Genomic DNA, 13,894 nt, shown 5'->3' with positions numbered 1-13,894 from the left:
CTGGTATTCACTCGTTTGATGGATCGAGTCTACGCATTCATATAATAATAATTATTATTATTATTTCGAATAAAATTTATTTTTGTTTATAATACAGTAGAGCGTCGATTATCCGAACGTCGGTCAACCGAACGACCGCTTAACCGAACTGTGTACTCGCTCACTTTCAGATATCTGTAATGAAAAAAGTACGTGACGTAGCTGCTCGTAAGCGTGTAGGCTTGCTTAGACAGACCAAAATAAAGGATTTTTTTAAACGTTAATTTTGTGTACTGTGTGTATTGTTCATGCAAAATGCGTATGTAATATGTACATATTTTTGTTTAATAAACTGTACCACATACTATATATTCCTACTAAAGTTGCCTTTGTACGTTACTTTGTAATACATACTTAAAGAGATGCCTGTTTTTATGAATAAATTTACTGTACAGTACTTCTTTTTGGCAAATAAACATGTACAGTTCGATTATCCGAACAAACCAGTTTTCCGAACACCCATGTCCCCCAATTACTTCGGATAATCGACGCTCTACTGTATTTATTATTGTATAATAACATTTATAACCGTGGTAATAATACTTATATTTTTTCTACTATTCAACTTATATCATTTGCCCAACCCCCCTGCAAAAATTTCTGGCGAAGCACATGCATATATGGTTATGCGTTGTTTGAGAATCACGCAACAAACATTAATACAGTCGGTTATTTAATTAAATTTCACCTTTGCTACGTGTATCAAATCTTTGAGAGTGTAACACAAATTAATTGGTGCTGCAAATTCCATGTTCTGAATTAGAATCCAGGTGGTACAGTCATGAACCCTTCTGGGTTGTAATGATTCTATTGAAAGTTATGGGATTCTTACAACCAAGAAGTGTCCGTGACTATACGTTCTTTACGAAAAAAACTAGATTTATAACTAGATAAATAACCAAATATCTAAATTCATTGGGTAGAAAGTATGTATATGAAATTACCTGTTGTCAAATTATCTGAAATATCAAATATTCCATGTTACTTCATGCCCAAGATGAAAATGCATATTTTCCATCATTCTTACATGTATAAGAAATACGTAGTTACCAAAATGATGACCTGCTAGATCGAGACAGACAGCAAACAATTTCTTTCTAAACATTACAATCGTATTTTGCGACTTGAAACTGCTAATTTCGAACACCGACACTCGTTCTCATGGTTGCAATTCACAGGAGTGGAAGCGTGCCGTGCATGATAACAAAAAACAAAAAAACAAAAAAAACAACAGAACAGTCCACCAAATTACCCTTAAGTGCATGTGCATGTCCCTGAAGCCTATCCTGATGATGTCCTGGTTCCACGGAAGCCTCATCACGTTGTGGATTTGTTTGGCGGATTCCCCACGGGCTCCCTCGAAGAGTACGGCTAGCACTGAAGAGACACCGTACGGCGAAAATGCGAAGTTGCTACGACTATACGAGTAATCCTGGAAGAAAAGAGAAAAATGGGAAATAAAATAGGAATGTCTAAAAGCTATTTTTTTTATCAACTGTATCGTGCAGATGCATTTAATAAAGTTCTCTGCATGTAAAACGATTCACAATAATGTGATAGTAAGTTTATTTGTACTCGATGAAATTTTCATACACCGAGCACTCGACGTAATACCCATTAAAACAAAATACGTATATCGTCCGGTTGGTTGAACTCCATATTCTTCTGTATGGAGTTAGAAATATTTTTTTTTATACGTCACAACCCAGAATTTCTGAGGTTGAACGACCAGTTTTCAAGAGATAATTTCAAAGGGATGATCATTCAAACAGATTGGTTTTATATCTTACTCAGGCGCGGCGCCATAAATTTTCGACCAGGTGGACAGAAGCTACATGTTGATAAATTAGTGTGAGCCTGAATAAATGTAAGAAATATGAGTTTTTCAAATATGTATTCCCCTCTTCCCCCCTGTCTTTTTCACTCTAGATTTTATTCTTGCATTCTTTCTTATTTTACTCTTAATTCATTTTTTATGCCTTCGAATTTGTCTTTTTCTTTCTCATATTGTGTTACCCCCACCCCCTCTCTCGTTCTACTTTTGACTGATTTTCTCGTCCTTATTCATATCTATTTTCCTCTTTCTTCCCTAATCTATATCACATCTATTTTTCATTCCCTTTTGCTTTTCTTCCGATAGACAGTACTTGCAGGCAGTGTCCCAGGTTTTCAAAACATATTTCCGGAACAGATGAAATTATGAACAGAATTAGATGTTTACACAGCTTGTATTGAATTGCGCTTTCCTACAGACATACTTGATTAAGAAGTAAATCGTAACATCATAGGCGTGCGCAGAGTTATTTATTTGGGGTGCCTTAGAGAGTTTCCATTGTCTACTTCTTTTTCAAGAAACTATTTGGAATATAACGATAACATTTTATTTTTTATTTCAAGAGAGAGCTGGGCATCTAAAATGAAACGAAATTCCTTATTTTCTTTTTAACATGCATGTTATATTCATTATTTTAATGGCAGTTTCTGCCTTTTTTATTTTTTGATGGCACAGGGGTGCTCAGGCACCTATGTGTAATATGGATTAACTATCAATGTGAAATTGATCATACAGCAATTTGAAAAAAACAAAACAAATCTGTCTATTAATTTTTATATAGTCCTTTTCTTCATGTTAAATCCCCCTGAAAAGTTACTTTTTACTCACACACGTTGAATTTGTAATTTTTATTTATAAAAATTTTGAATACATTGAGATAAGTATATATATAACTACAAGAAACTGCTAGGTCACTTCTTCTCTCCGTTCAATGTCGACATCATGTGATAGTCGAGAGAAACACGGTGAAATCCAATCTGAAAGGTCTGTGCTGGGTGAATACAGTGAACAGAAAGCACTCCAAGATTTCGCATCCTCTTCATCCTCCGGTGCAAATTGGTTAGATGGACGGGTGAGATTTCGCAACCGTTCTATTAGTGTTCCTTTTGTGGTTAATACCTTGAATATAGCGTACCCTGGTATGAAAACTGCTGATGCTAACGAGATGATCCACCCTGCTATTACAGTCCAAGAGGGGAATAGCTCTGTCCCATACGAAAGTTGTTTGTCGCAGACCACGAAGGAACAAATCACACAGAATAAAGTTGCGGGAGTCAAGAATATCCAGCACAGCCACCACAGCCCGTTCACCATCTTTGCACTGTAGACAAACCTCAAAACTCTCGTGTAGTTCTTCATACCATATATCCACACAAATGCAAGAAACTCCATGAGGCATGTAAGAGCTATTGTGAGGGGTGCGTAGTTATCCAGAAGTTTTATCCAATAGATGCCATTCTTGCGAAGGCATAACGCGGAGCCGATGTAGAGGAGGGAGGTTACCACTATAATGCGAGGCATTCTGCTCTTCTTCAGTTTAGGATACACGTCGCAGAGACTCCACTGCGACGCGTCCAGTTGAATCACTATCCATTCGAGCGTGACGAAGCAGATGGAGACGAAAATGAAAACGTTCCAAAACTGGGGAACTGGAATTTTGCTTATCATTGCCGGATACACGGAGAACATTACTGCTGGTCCGTCCTTTGCCAGAGAGAACACTGGAATGTCTGTCTCTGTGTGTAAGTACCCTAGGCCGCAGAATAATATAAGTCCGAAGATGACGCTGACCGTTGTATTCAGAGCAGGGACGCATAACACTTCCCACCGGCAGTCGTGGTCGACGTAGTTGAAACGGGCTCGGTGAACGGCCGTGCCTAGTCCTACTCCAACTGTGAACAACGCTTCGACCGCAGCATCCACCCATGTTTTGACGCTAAGGAACTCCTCCGTTTGCGGCACCAAGTACGCTCTCATCCCCTTCACTGCACCAGGGAGAGTGACCGCACGAAGCAGCATGACGATCATGGCAAGGTATCCCAGAGGCATCAGGGCATAGAAGATGATCCGAATTTTCTTCCACCCTAAGGAGCAACAGGCAAAGATCGCAGAGTACGCCAAGAGATGAAACAATATCATCTCCCACACAACTCCTTTAGGGTTGTCGATGCTGTTAGATGTCCTGAGGGCAAATCGCGTCAGATACTGTTCTGACGGAGTTTCTGAAGTGCTGGAGACGCTACCACTTCCTAGTTCTGTGCAATTTCCGTCATTCCAGCTATAGTTGCACGAACTCCAGTCGATGCCCTGGCGTAGAGGATAGTACGCGAAGAAGAGGGAGTACGTTCCTATGATACTCGTGTACGCGCACAGGAAAATATTCATGACCAGTATTGCGTAACCGGTTCCTTTGACGATCGGTGACGCAGCGAACACTTTAATGAAGCCCCCGCTCGTGAACTGCGCCACGACAGTCTCCAGGTGGAAAGCTGGTAATCCGCAAATGAGGATCATGAGGAGGTAAGGAATCAGGAAGGCCCCTCCTTTGTGAACATAGCAAAGGTAAGGGAATCTCCAGACGCCACCGATTCCGATGCAGGGGATGAGGTAATAGAATACCTTTTCCATCCTCTTCAAGTACTTCTTCGCCTCGCCGGGGTGTGCGTCGGGCTCCATCAATCTTATGCGGCGAGTCTCCTGCCGGACACGAAGCTCGGAGATTATTGAACGCGAATAGTTGCTGATGGAGTACTGCTCGACGACGGAAGCGAAATTCACTACTCTGGGGGGAACCTCTTCGTTCTCTTCCTCACCCTCATCTTCGACTCTCGGCTGTTTCCGTCGAAAGCTCTTCAGACGAACCAGCTTTGCGGTGGCCTTTCGTAATGGGCTTTGAGAAGGGTTCACCTCAGCTGATGGCCCAGCCTCGTCGCTTATTCTTGTATCTATCGCTGTTTCTTCTGCACTGGGCCGTGATTGCTCTTCACTCGACATGTTACCCACATCTTCACTGCTTTTTTCTCTTTCGCTCGTGAATATATCACTCACTATTTTTTTCTTAATCTTTTTTAGCTGACAGCAAAATATACGTTTAGTGCTAATCTGGTTTTTCGCTGCACTAATTCCATGGAAACTCTTTACCGATTTTTAAAACATCAACAATCAAAAATATCGATATTGATTCTCCGTATGCAAGAAAATTGGCAAATCTTCCATTGTTTTAAACAATTTATGTACAAAGTACAAAGTGGGCTAAATTTAAAGATTTACCAATCAGTAACAGTGACAATGACTTTAAGAGAATTATAATCTTTAAAATTTAGTAAACGTTACTTTATCCGTCAAACACTGAATTCGAAATAAATTTATGCACAAACACATACACGCATTCAAATTTCTTAACATTATTATCTCTGTTTGACGTATATAGCTTGCCTTGTTAGAAGTGAAGATGTTGCATAATAAAGTTTACTTTGTGTAAGTCATTTTTGAAATATCATATCAAAGTCGGCCATCCCCTGAGACGCTGTGATAACGCTGTCATCTTGTAATCAAGGAGTCCCTGGTTCGTTCCCGGGTCACATTGCACACGGGTTCGTATTCAATTTTAAACTGTAGATCCAGTCCAGATTAACCACTCTGGGCGTAAAGTGTACTTAAAAGATAACTTTTGACTTTGAGACCGAGATTTTACATAAGCCTGTCTCGTTGTCAATGCGTTCCCGGGACACTCTCGAAGGATCTGGTCTCATTCTCGCCTATTCTTACAAGGCAGTCTACGTCTCCATCCTTGGAAACAGGCGCTTCAGTTTATTGTAAAATCTCGTAGTACTTCTTCTGAGATAATGATATTTTGAAGTTTTTAAATTGTAAATTTACAAACTTTCATCATATTATTACCATTACATAAGAATTCTTAAATAGCTATCTATATTCATTAATATATTTTAAGAAGAGGGCCATAAAGCGGCAGCCGGGTAAGAAATGTTCCTTCCCTCCACACCCTCCACCCCGATAGTAATTCATGTACAGTCAATTGCAAGTTCTACCACCGCCGTAGAGTTAGGCAACACACACAACACCTTGCAGGGAAGAGAATATTTCAGGATCTGGGTGTCTAATTGTTATTGCCGGTGACTGTACGTAAGTGTTGCGAGGTTGAAGGTAGGTTGATGCATCTAGAAGCACTGCTTATCAGCACCTTACTCCTGCCATTAGCAGGATATATCGTTGCTCTCATTGGTTTCGTTTCTTCATAATTCGGAATGCCACTAGCGAAGCAGCCCCCTTCCGCGGGGAGAATCTGCTGGCCTTCCCGTAACCCCACATTTTTGGAACAAAAATATCAATATCTAATGGTGTCGGGATTTAAAGAAAATGCATTACCTCGCACGTGTTCCTCATGAACAGGGGACTGATTTATATGTAGTAAAAATGTGCTAAATATATAAATACATATTTAGTTATTTTTTACCAAAATATGGAGTTAATTATGGACTTAGAATTGTAAAAATTTACCTTTTTAATAATATGACACACTACAGAAGCTACACAAAATACATTACGCTTACATTGACATTAATTGCAAAAACAACACAAAATGTGTTTTCATTTCCTGTTTCCAAAACAATGTATAACAAAATTTTGCCTCCCCGATGGCGCAGTGGTAGCGTCGTCGCCTTGCAATCAAGGGATCCCGGGTTCGATACCCGGTGGAGGACCTAGTAGTTCGGATCCCACTTTAAACTGTAGGTCCAGTCCCGATTAGCCTTCCTGTGCATAAAGTGGACTTAAAGCGCCAAATCAATTAATCAACAAAATTTTATTGTAAGTGTGGAGCCGATGCTTGAGTCCTCATTCTGTATTGTTGACAACTATTGTAAATAAACAGGAATTTCAAGTGTTTTACAATAGCAAAAGCATTATCAGTTATTCGCAAGAAATTCACCCAACTCTTTCGGCCACACGGGGACATGTAGTTATTGCGCGAATATGGAGTATATGTTGAGAAATGTTCTGAAGTATGGAAATAGCATGTAAAAATAATTAAATATGTGAAATGTGAGCCAAAACGTAATATATTAATTAATTTATTTATTTTTTCCAAGTTTCAGATACAGCACTTGCAAGGCCATTTTACACTGAAAACTGCTAATAAATCAACAAGAACAAGTCAAGATGGTTTTAGGTAAAAACAAAAAGGTAAATATAAACATGATAAGACACAAACAAAGAAACAAACAAAAGATTTACATATTCATTCTTAGAGAAGATCGGAAAATACTTTCAGGGGCAAAAATGTCGATGTTTGTGGGTAGTTTATTATAGAACTGTGGCAGCTTGTGGATCAGAGAGCGCTGTATAAGGGAAAGCCTAGCGGTAGAGTTGTGGAACAATTCAATGTTTCGGGTCGATCGAGAGGGAACTCTGAAGTTGAATTCTGTAAGCAGAAATTGAGATCTTAATTTTTAATTGATGATTTTATAGAAAAATTTCATATCGGCCATATCGCGTCGGGTCTGCAGTAACTGGATGTTCAAAGTAGTCAGGATGTCAAGTTTCTGAAGATGCCGCAGAGAAGGAATTCTATGACGAATAATGAAGCTGAGGACGGAATCCATGCTAGAAAGATTTGTATTGGATGCCATGGCCCAGACTGGAGAGCAATATACAAGAATCGGAGAAATGAATGACTTGAAAAATAGTCTAAGAGAATTTGGAGTATCAATTTCAGTGAATCTGTAGAGGAGGCCTAAGAGGCGCATTGCACTTTTAGTTGTAGCTGCGATGTGTTTCTTAAAGTTCAGTTTTCATCTATGATGACACCTAGATCTTTTTGGGTCGCAACTGTAGTAATATAATTGTTTTCAAGAACATAGTGAGAATGTATTTTGGTCTTTTTTAAAGAGACTGTGAGCGAGGAACATTTCTGCGGGTTAAGTTGTAGATTCCACTGCTTACACTATGTGACTAGTTCGGAAAGATCATTCTGGAGAATCACAGCATCTTGTGTGGTTGAGATTCCTTTGAAAAGTTTACAGTCGTCAGCAAACATGAGTATATTGACAGGAAGTGAGGAAAGTCTTTGAGGGAGATCGTCCATATATAGAATGAACAAGAGAGAGCCCAAGATGCTCCCTTGTGGCACCCCAGACAAGACAGGAAGATAATCAGAAGAAGAGGCGCCTGAAAGGGTGACACGCTGTGTCCCTGAGTGTAGATAATCCTGGATTAAGGAGAGAAGTTTGCCATGTATGTTAAATCTAGTTCGTAATTTGTGAATAAGAAGAGCATGGTTTATTTTGTCAAAAGCTTTTGAAATATCCAAGTATATCACATCTAGCTGGGAATTTTTGGAAATAGAGAGAATATGGAAAATACGAACCGAATGTATCGAGTCTACATGCCACGATGCGCAAAGACAATACAAAATATAACTGATTTCAGGTTCATACATCATACATAAATATGCATTTACTTATAAATCCGTTCCGTGCTCATGAACATGCGAACTTACGTGAAAATATCGCAACACAACTTGGAAAGATGACGCAGTGAAGTGTCACAAGGCTTCTTTGGATGTGTTTAGTCATTTGTACTGCCATAAGACTGTGGAGTTAATACTAAAGCTAAACGAATTCTAGCGGTAAAATCTTAAACGTATAGTATCGGGCCGATGGACACCTTTCGATCTTTGGTCAACCTGAAGCCAAGACATTCCACATGGCTACTATAGTCCAGGCGTTTACTTCGTTAACGTCGAAGAACTGAAGAAAGCCGCCGCCACGAACGTGGGTGGGGATAAATAGCGGGCGAGTTGTTTTCGTCCAATCACACTCAACCTTCAGCCAATGGGCACAGCTATCATTCTGCTCGTCTACTCCACGTGGAGTCTCAGTCACATGACTGCGGATACGTTGTTGCCGTACTTTGCAACTTCAATGTGGAGACCGTGGGAAGATGTTTGTGCGCGAAGGGACAAGGTGGCGTAGAGTAGATGTGTGGCAACACTGTGTGTTGAATGTGATTATTGCAGCTGGTCGGGGGGCTCCGTGGACTTCAAAGCCAGCCGGTCGTTAACGTAGCTAGCGCGTCGACTATACTAGAATTCTAATTCTTTGGGTCGCGTTTACTTGCTGTAAGCAACGCAGTTATGAACACGTCTCTTCCACTCTGGTGCTCGTTGCCTGTGATAGAGCGAGCAATTTGGGATTATGAAACCCGATGAATGAACGCGGAGAAGAGGGAAAGTGGTCGGCGCTGTGTAAACAATTGAATATCACGGTGCGAATTGCATGCTGGGAACAAAGGAGAGGAAGTCCAGCGGTTAATTGTAGGGCGGTCGGTGTTGTTACCTTCAGCTGTTGTAATAAGCCTTTTATTTTAGTTTTAATTCGTTTCGCGGGCCGAAATCCTCTCAATACGATGGTGCACATCCTCAATTTAGTAACAGCAACGACTTAAATCCAGATTTTGATGTTCTTGCACACTTTTGCAATGCTACAACACAGTGGTGGCGATTAGGGGACGTGGGGAGGCAGTCCCCCCACTTTTTTGCCACTTTTGCCCTCGCACTATGCTAAACCTTATCTACCAAGGAAAACTAAACTGCCATCCCCCCCCCCCCTTTCAATTTTGGAACCCATCGTCGCCACTGCTATAACAACTCCAGTTGTGTCACTGCGATATACTCCGTAGATACTAAACAAAGACTGACAAATTAATGACGTCCGGATTGGAGCAAAGGGGGCGTTGTCCCCTTTTTGGAAAATGAATGTCAGTCTAAAATGTTATATTTCACACATATAATAACATTTCAGGACTAATAATTACAAATAAGACTGGTTCATATCGTTGCAGGAATACTATTACTTCAAACTGAAGCAGTGTTTTGGCTGGAAATGCCTTGCATGCTCTCCCGTGAAAAGCCTCTTTGCTACTTACTTGTCCACCTGATAAAATCTGCGGACTCCTTTGAACAAATTTATTTGGTTACAGATAATCGGTGACGCAAAAGTGGAGCAAAGATGGCCTTCACCTCATCAGAATTTTGGCTCGTTCTCCACCGTTTTAAGAAACAAAATTATTTTGCTACCAATATGTAATGACATCGTTTGGAATTATTACTTCCAAATAAATGTTTCGCATGAACTTTTGAGCTGCAAATAAACGTAGAAATGATAAGAAGAAGTTGAAGGTGATAAACAGCAGCTTTACAAAGGTTGTTATCTGTAGATTTATTTAGTTTCATAAATATCAACAGATCACCGAAGGTTGGTTTTTGTCTCTCTCGGCAAGACATGTAGTACAATACGAGTAAGATACTTCTGCTGTAGCATGTACAGGCGTATTATTTTCTCAACGTCTCCGGCTAACGTTTACAATACTAATACATTCAAACTAACCGTGCGAGATTGGCTGAAGAGCCTACCGACAGTGACAGTGATTGGTGCTGACTTGAGACGATGTCAGCATCTTACTAGGCGATTGGATACTTCTGGAGCTCTATTGATTGATTTGTTGGTTTAAGTCCACTTTATGCACAGAAAGGCTAATCGGCACTGGACTTACAGCTTATATATCTGGAGATATATCTCGCAATTAAATTGCAAGTGAGATGTAAGGGGGTGACCATTTCCAAAGACATCCCACTTTCAAGTAGTACACCCTGGACTACATTTTCAAGACTACCGAGGCTTTGGCGTCTGGACTCTCAGCCAGTATAATCGTCTACGGGACTTATGTTGTGACCTGTTCATATGTGTTTTTGATTGACCCTTCATCCATTCCATCTTATCATCACTCATCCTCATCTTCGCGATTAGCCAAAAGTTGCATAAATGCGAAGTAAAATAAATCAATCAAGCAAGCAATTCTCGGTTTCGTCTCTAGTAGTAGAAACAAGCATATATAGAACGTATCACAACATACATTTTCACGGTGCATAGAGGTCATTAAGGCAAACAGCTCTTCCTGTTTTTGCTTGTTTGTTTCAATGCTATCAGCTCGAGACTTCATCCTGAATGTATATGCAAGCGCGCATCACAAATTCCCTATTGCCACAAATGAACTGACTTTGCAATTATTATAAACAAAATATATTATATTAGATACCTTGACGAAGTTTAAAAGTAAAATGTGGTTCATTCAATACCATAGCAAAGTCTAGAACGAGACCGAGTGTCCCAGTATCGATCTGTCTGGATTTTACCGAGGTCTGTCACATTCTCGGTATTGTCTCAAAGAGTCTGATCTCGTTCTCGACTCTATTTTTACACTCCCGTCTCTGTACCAGCATCATACGTTTGTGGTTGGCCACTGGAGGCACTAGCGTACGCAGGAGGGAGCTGATGGGGCTACAGCCCCTCCCGAAATTTTGAGAAAGTCTTAATTTTCAAATGAAAGCAGTAAAGACTTGAGAACAACCAAAGTGGTAAATGCACACACCCCTTAAAATTACTCCGATTACCATTTTTGACTTTGAATAACTTTTAAAACGAAGACTAAAAATGGAATTACAAAATTCTTTATTGTGTATCTCGCCCGCCGCCTAGAACACATCTATGATTTGGGGGGGGGGGGGGCAATTGTCCCCACTGTTTGCCAGTTTTTGCCCCTGCACTATAGCATCTTAATGCTAAGCGTTATCTACCACGAGAAAGTAAACTGTACTTGCCCACCCCTAGCCCTTCGTTTTCACACCCAATCGCCGCCACAATATATGTTAAAGCTCTTTTCCAGTCTTACGGCGGGCGCTCTATATGATGGCAAGCGAAGTGGGGAGCGGGGAAGCGACCAATAAGAAGCGCAGCAGCCAGTAGAACGAGGTTCACGTAGTAGTTCCTCCCCTCGACGTCGTAACTCTCGGCGCCACCGGTGTTGTCCGGTTGGTCTGCTGCGTATTCCCGCTCCCCACTTCCCTTGCCAGGATATACAGTACCCGCCGTAAGAGTAGAAAATACCTATAAATATGTAACATCTACCTTTAGAATTCTAGCCCTCTACGAAAAGAAATCCTGCGTACGCCGCGACTGGAGGACTGTCAAAGGTTTGGGTAGGTCAGTTTTCAAATAATGCGAATTGTCACTCATATTGTTATCACACGCAGTGTCGGCGATTAGCTGGCAGTTCTCCTCCACTTTTTACCACTTTCGCCCCCGCACTATGCTAAACCTTATATACCAAGGGAAAGTAACCCCCACCCCAGTTTTAGCCCCCTAGTATTGGACCCAATCGCCGCCACTGTTATCACGGAATCTAAAAAAAAAATTCCCACACAGAGAAAAATGTTTGTTTGGATTAACCAAAAAAATGGTAGAGAGGCAGCACTTCGTTCCTACGCGTCAGCAAAAATTCGATGCGACTGGTGTTATGTTAAATCCGGTGTAGCGGGGGTACGAGCGATTTTATTGTTGAGTCATCAGAACGTGTCTGATCATGTTGAAGGCATCGGAAGCGGTGGGGGAGGGGGGTCAATGGATTTGTCACGTTGTTTCTTGTTGTATGCTAACCTAACACGTGCGTATGTTTGTGTGTGTGTGTGTGTCTGTGGAGGAAATGCGCGCGCAACCATTGCGTATGATGCAAACACATGTAGAAATGATTTAAAGATGGCGCCGAATTTTGCTGTACCTCGAAAGCTTAGCGGCTAAGGTTATTGCTCTGTAAAACAAGAGGCGTCGAGGGTTCGATTCCTGGTAGAGTCAATATTGATTGATTGATAGATTGAGTTAGTTTTTTTAAGTCCATTTTATGCACGGTAAAACTAATCAGGATTGGACCTACAGTTGAAAAGTGGTGATTCGGACCACGATGTGCCTCCACCGAGTATCGAACCTGGGACCCTTTGATTACAAGGCGACGATGTCAATATTGAATGGTCTCGATTAGCCTGTGTGTAAATAAAGGCAAGTAGTGTATATTGATTGTTTCAACGCAGTACTTAGTAGGTATCCTCTTTTTTTATCAATTAAATATCACTTTTTGACATATTTTGACAATTTTTTGTCGATGTTTTAGCGTTTAGCAATGTTTTTAGTACAATTTTCACTATACTCATTTTTCCCCCACTCGTACTTGGTAGGTATATTATGATCTTACGTGATACAACTTAACCTATCCTTTTTTTACGATTATTTAATTTTTTTTACGATCCTAAGTGATATAACTTAACCTATCATTTTTTTATTTATGCACTGTTTGAACGTCATCATTTGAGGATCATATTTTGTAGGTATTTTTTTTTATCAATCGAATATAAGTTTTTGACATATTTTGACAATTTTTTGTCGATGTTATAGCGTTTAGCGATGTTTTAGTACAAATTTTTACTGCACTTATTTTTTCCATTTATACTTGGTAGGTATATCACGATCTTACGTGATACAACTTAACCTATCTTTTTTTTTTACGATTTTTTATTTTTTTTTACGATCCTAAGTGATATAACTTAACCTATCATTTTTTTATTTACGCACCGAACTAACCTACAAGGGACTCTGTTTGTTTTAATATTTCAGTATTATAAGGTTTTCACAAATTTGATATAACCTAAAATGTGTTGGATGTTGATTTTTAGTATGTGGCAATTTTTTATGAATTTTAAAACTGCTCCGTGACCCTTTCGTTCTTTACGTCGTAGGCGAAGGACTTCTCTGCAATCAGGATGACACTGCATAGGGTATCCTCGGGCAAGGCATCGTGGAACTCGCAAACACCCACTCTACAAAAATTCTACTATATGATCTTTCACTGGCTAAGCTAACCTACAAATAGGAATTGCCAGCACTGACTTATAAACCCACTGGGTCTTCTTGGCATGTTTTTTCATGATGTGTTGCCAGGCTATTGGGCATCTTGGCGTATACAATGTATATATTTTGAGAGGGGGGTTATAGCTTTTTATGCTGTACGAATACTAAAAACTTGACAGTGACAACCAACAGAGTAAATAAACCTACATGCAGAAACTAACAACACTAGTTTCTGACAGTGAATTTGAAATAAAATATTAAACAAAAT

General features: G+C 40.1%; 1 protein-coding gene and 1 long non-coding RNA gene across 3 annotated transcripts in view; one reads left to right on the top strand and one right to left on the bottom strand.

Annotated features, from left to right (window-relative positions):
• Nucleotides 1-13,894, bottom strand: part of LOC145993868 (uncharacterized) — a 202,108-nt gene that overhangs the window by 70,526 nt on the left and 117,688 nt on the right. The window contains exon 3 of one of the 2 annotated variants that reach the window (XM_083129732.1): nt 1,292-1,471. In XM_083129732.1, the coding sequence (XP_082985858.1) occupies nt 1,292-1,471 (180 nt within the window). The remainder of the gene's footprint in view (nt 1-1,291; nt 1,472-13,894) is intronic. The other variant, XM_083129731.1, reaches the window with a different exon arrangement.
• Nucleotides 1-13,894, top strand: part of LOC145993869 (uncharacterized) — a 99,290-nt gene that overhangs the window by 23,999 nt on the left and 61,397 nt on the right. Inside the window, exon 2 of the long non-coding RNA XR_014442301.1 lies at nt 6,982-7,075. This is a non-coding gene — a long non-coding RNA (uncharacterized LOC145993869). The remainder of the gene's footprint in view (nt 1-6,981; nt 7,076-13,894) is intronic.

The sequence above is a fragment of the Lepisma saccharinum genome, chromosome 10 (assembly GCF_977018435.1).
Source record: "Lepisma saccharinum chromosome 10, izLepSacc3.1, whole genome shotgun sequence".
Classification (NCBI taxonomy): domain Eukaryota; kingdom Metazoa; phylum Arthropoda; class Insecta; order Zygentoma; family Lepismatidae; genus Lepisma; species Lepisma saccharinum.
This window is presented reverse-complemented; position numbering and strand designations above follow the sequence as displayed.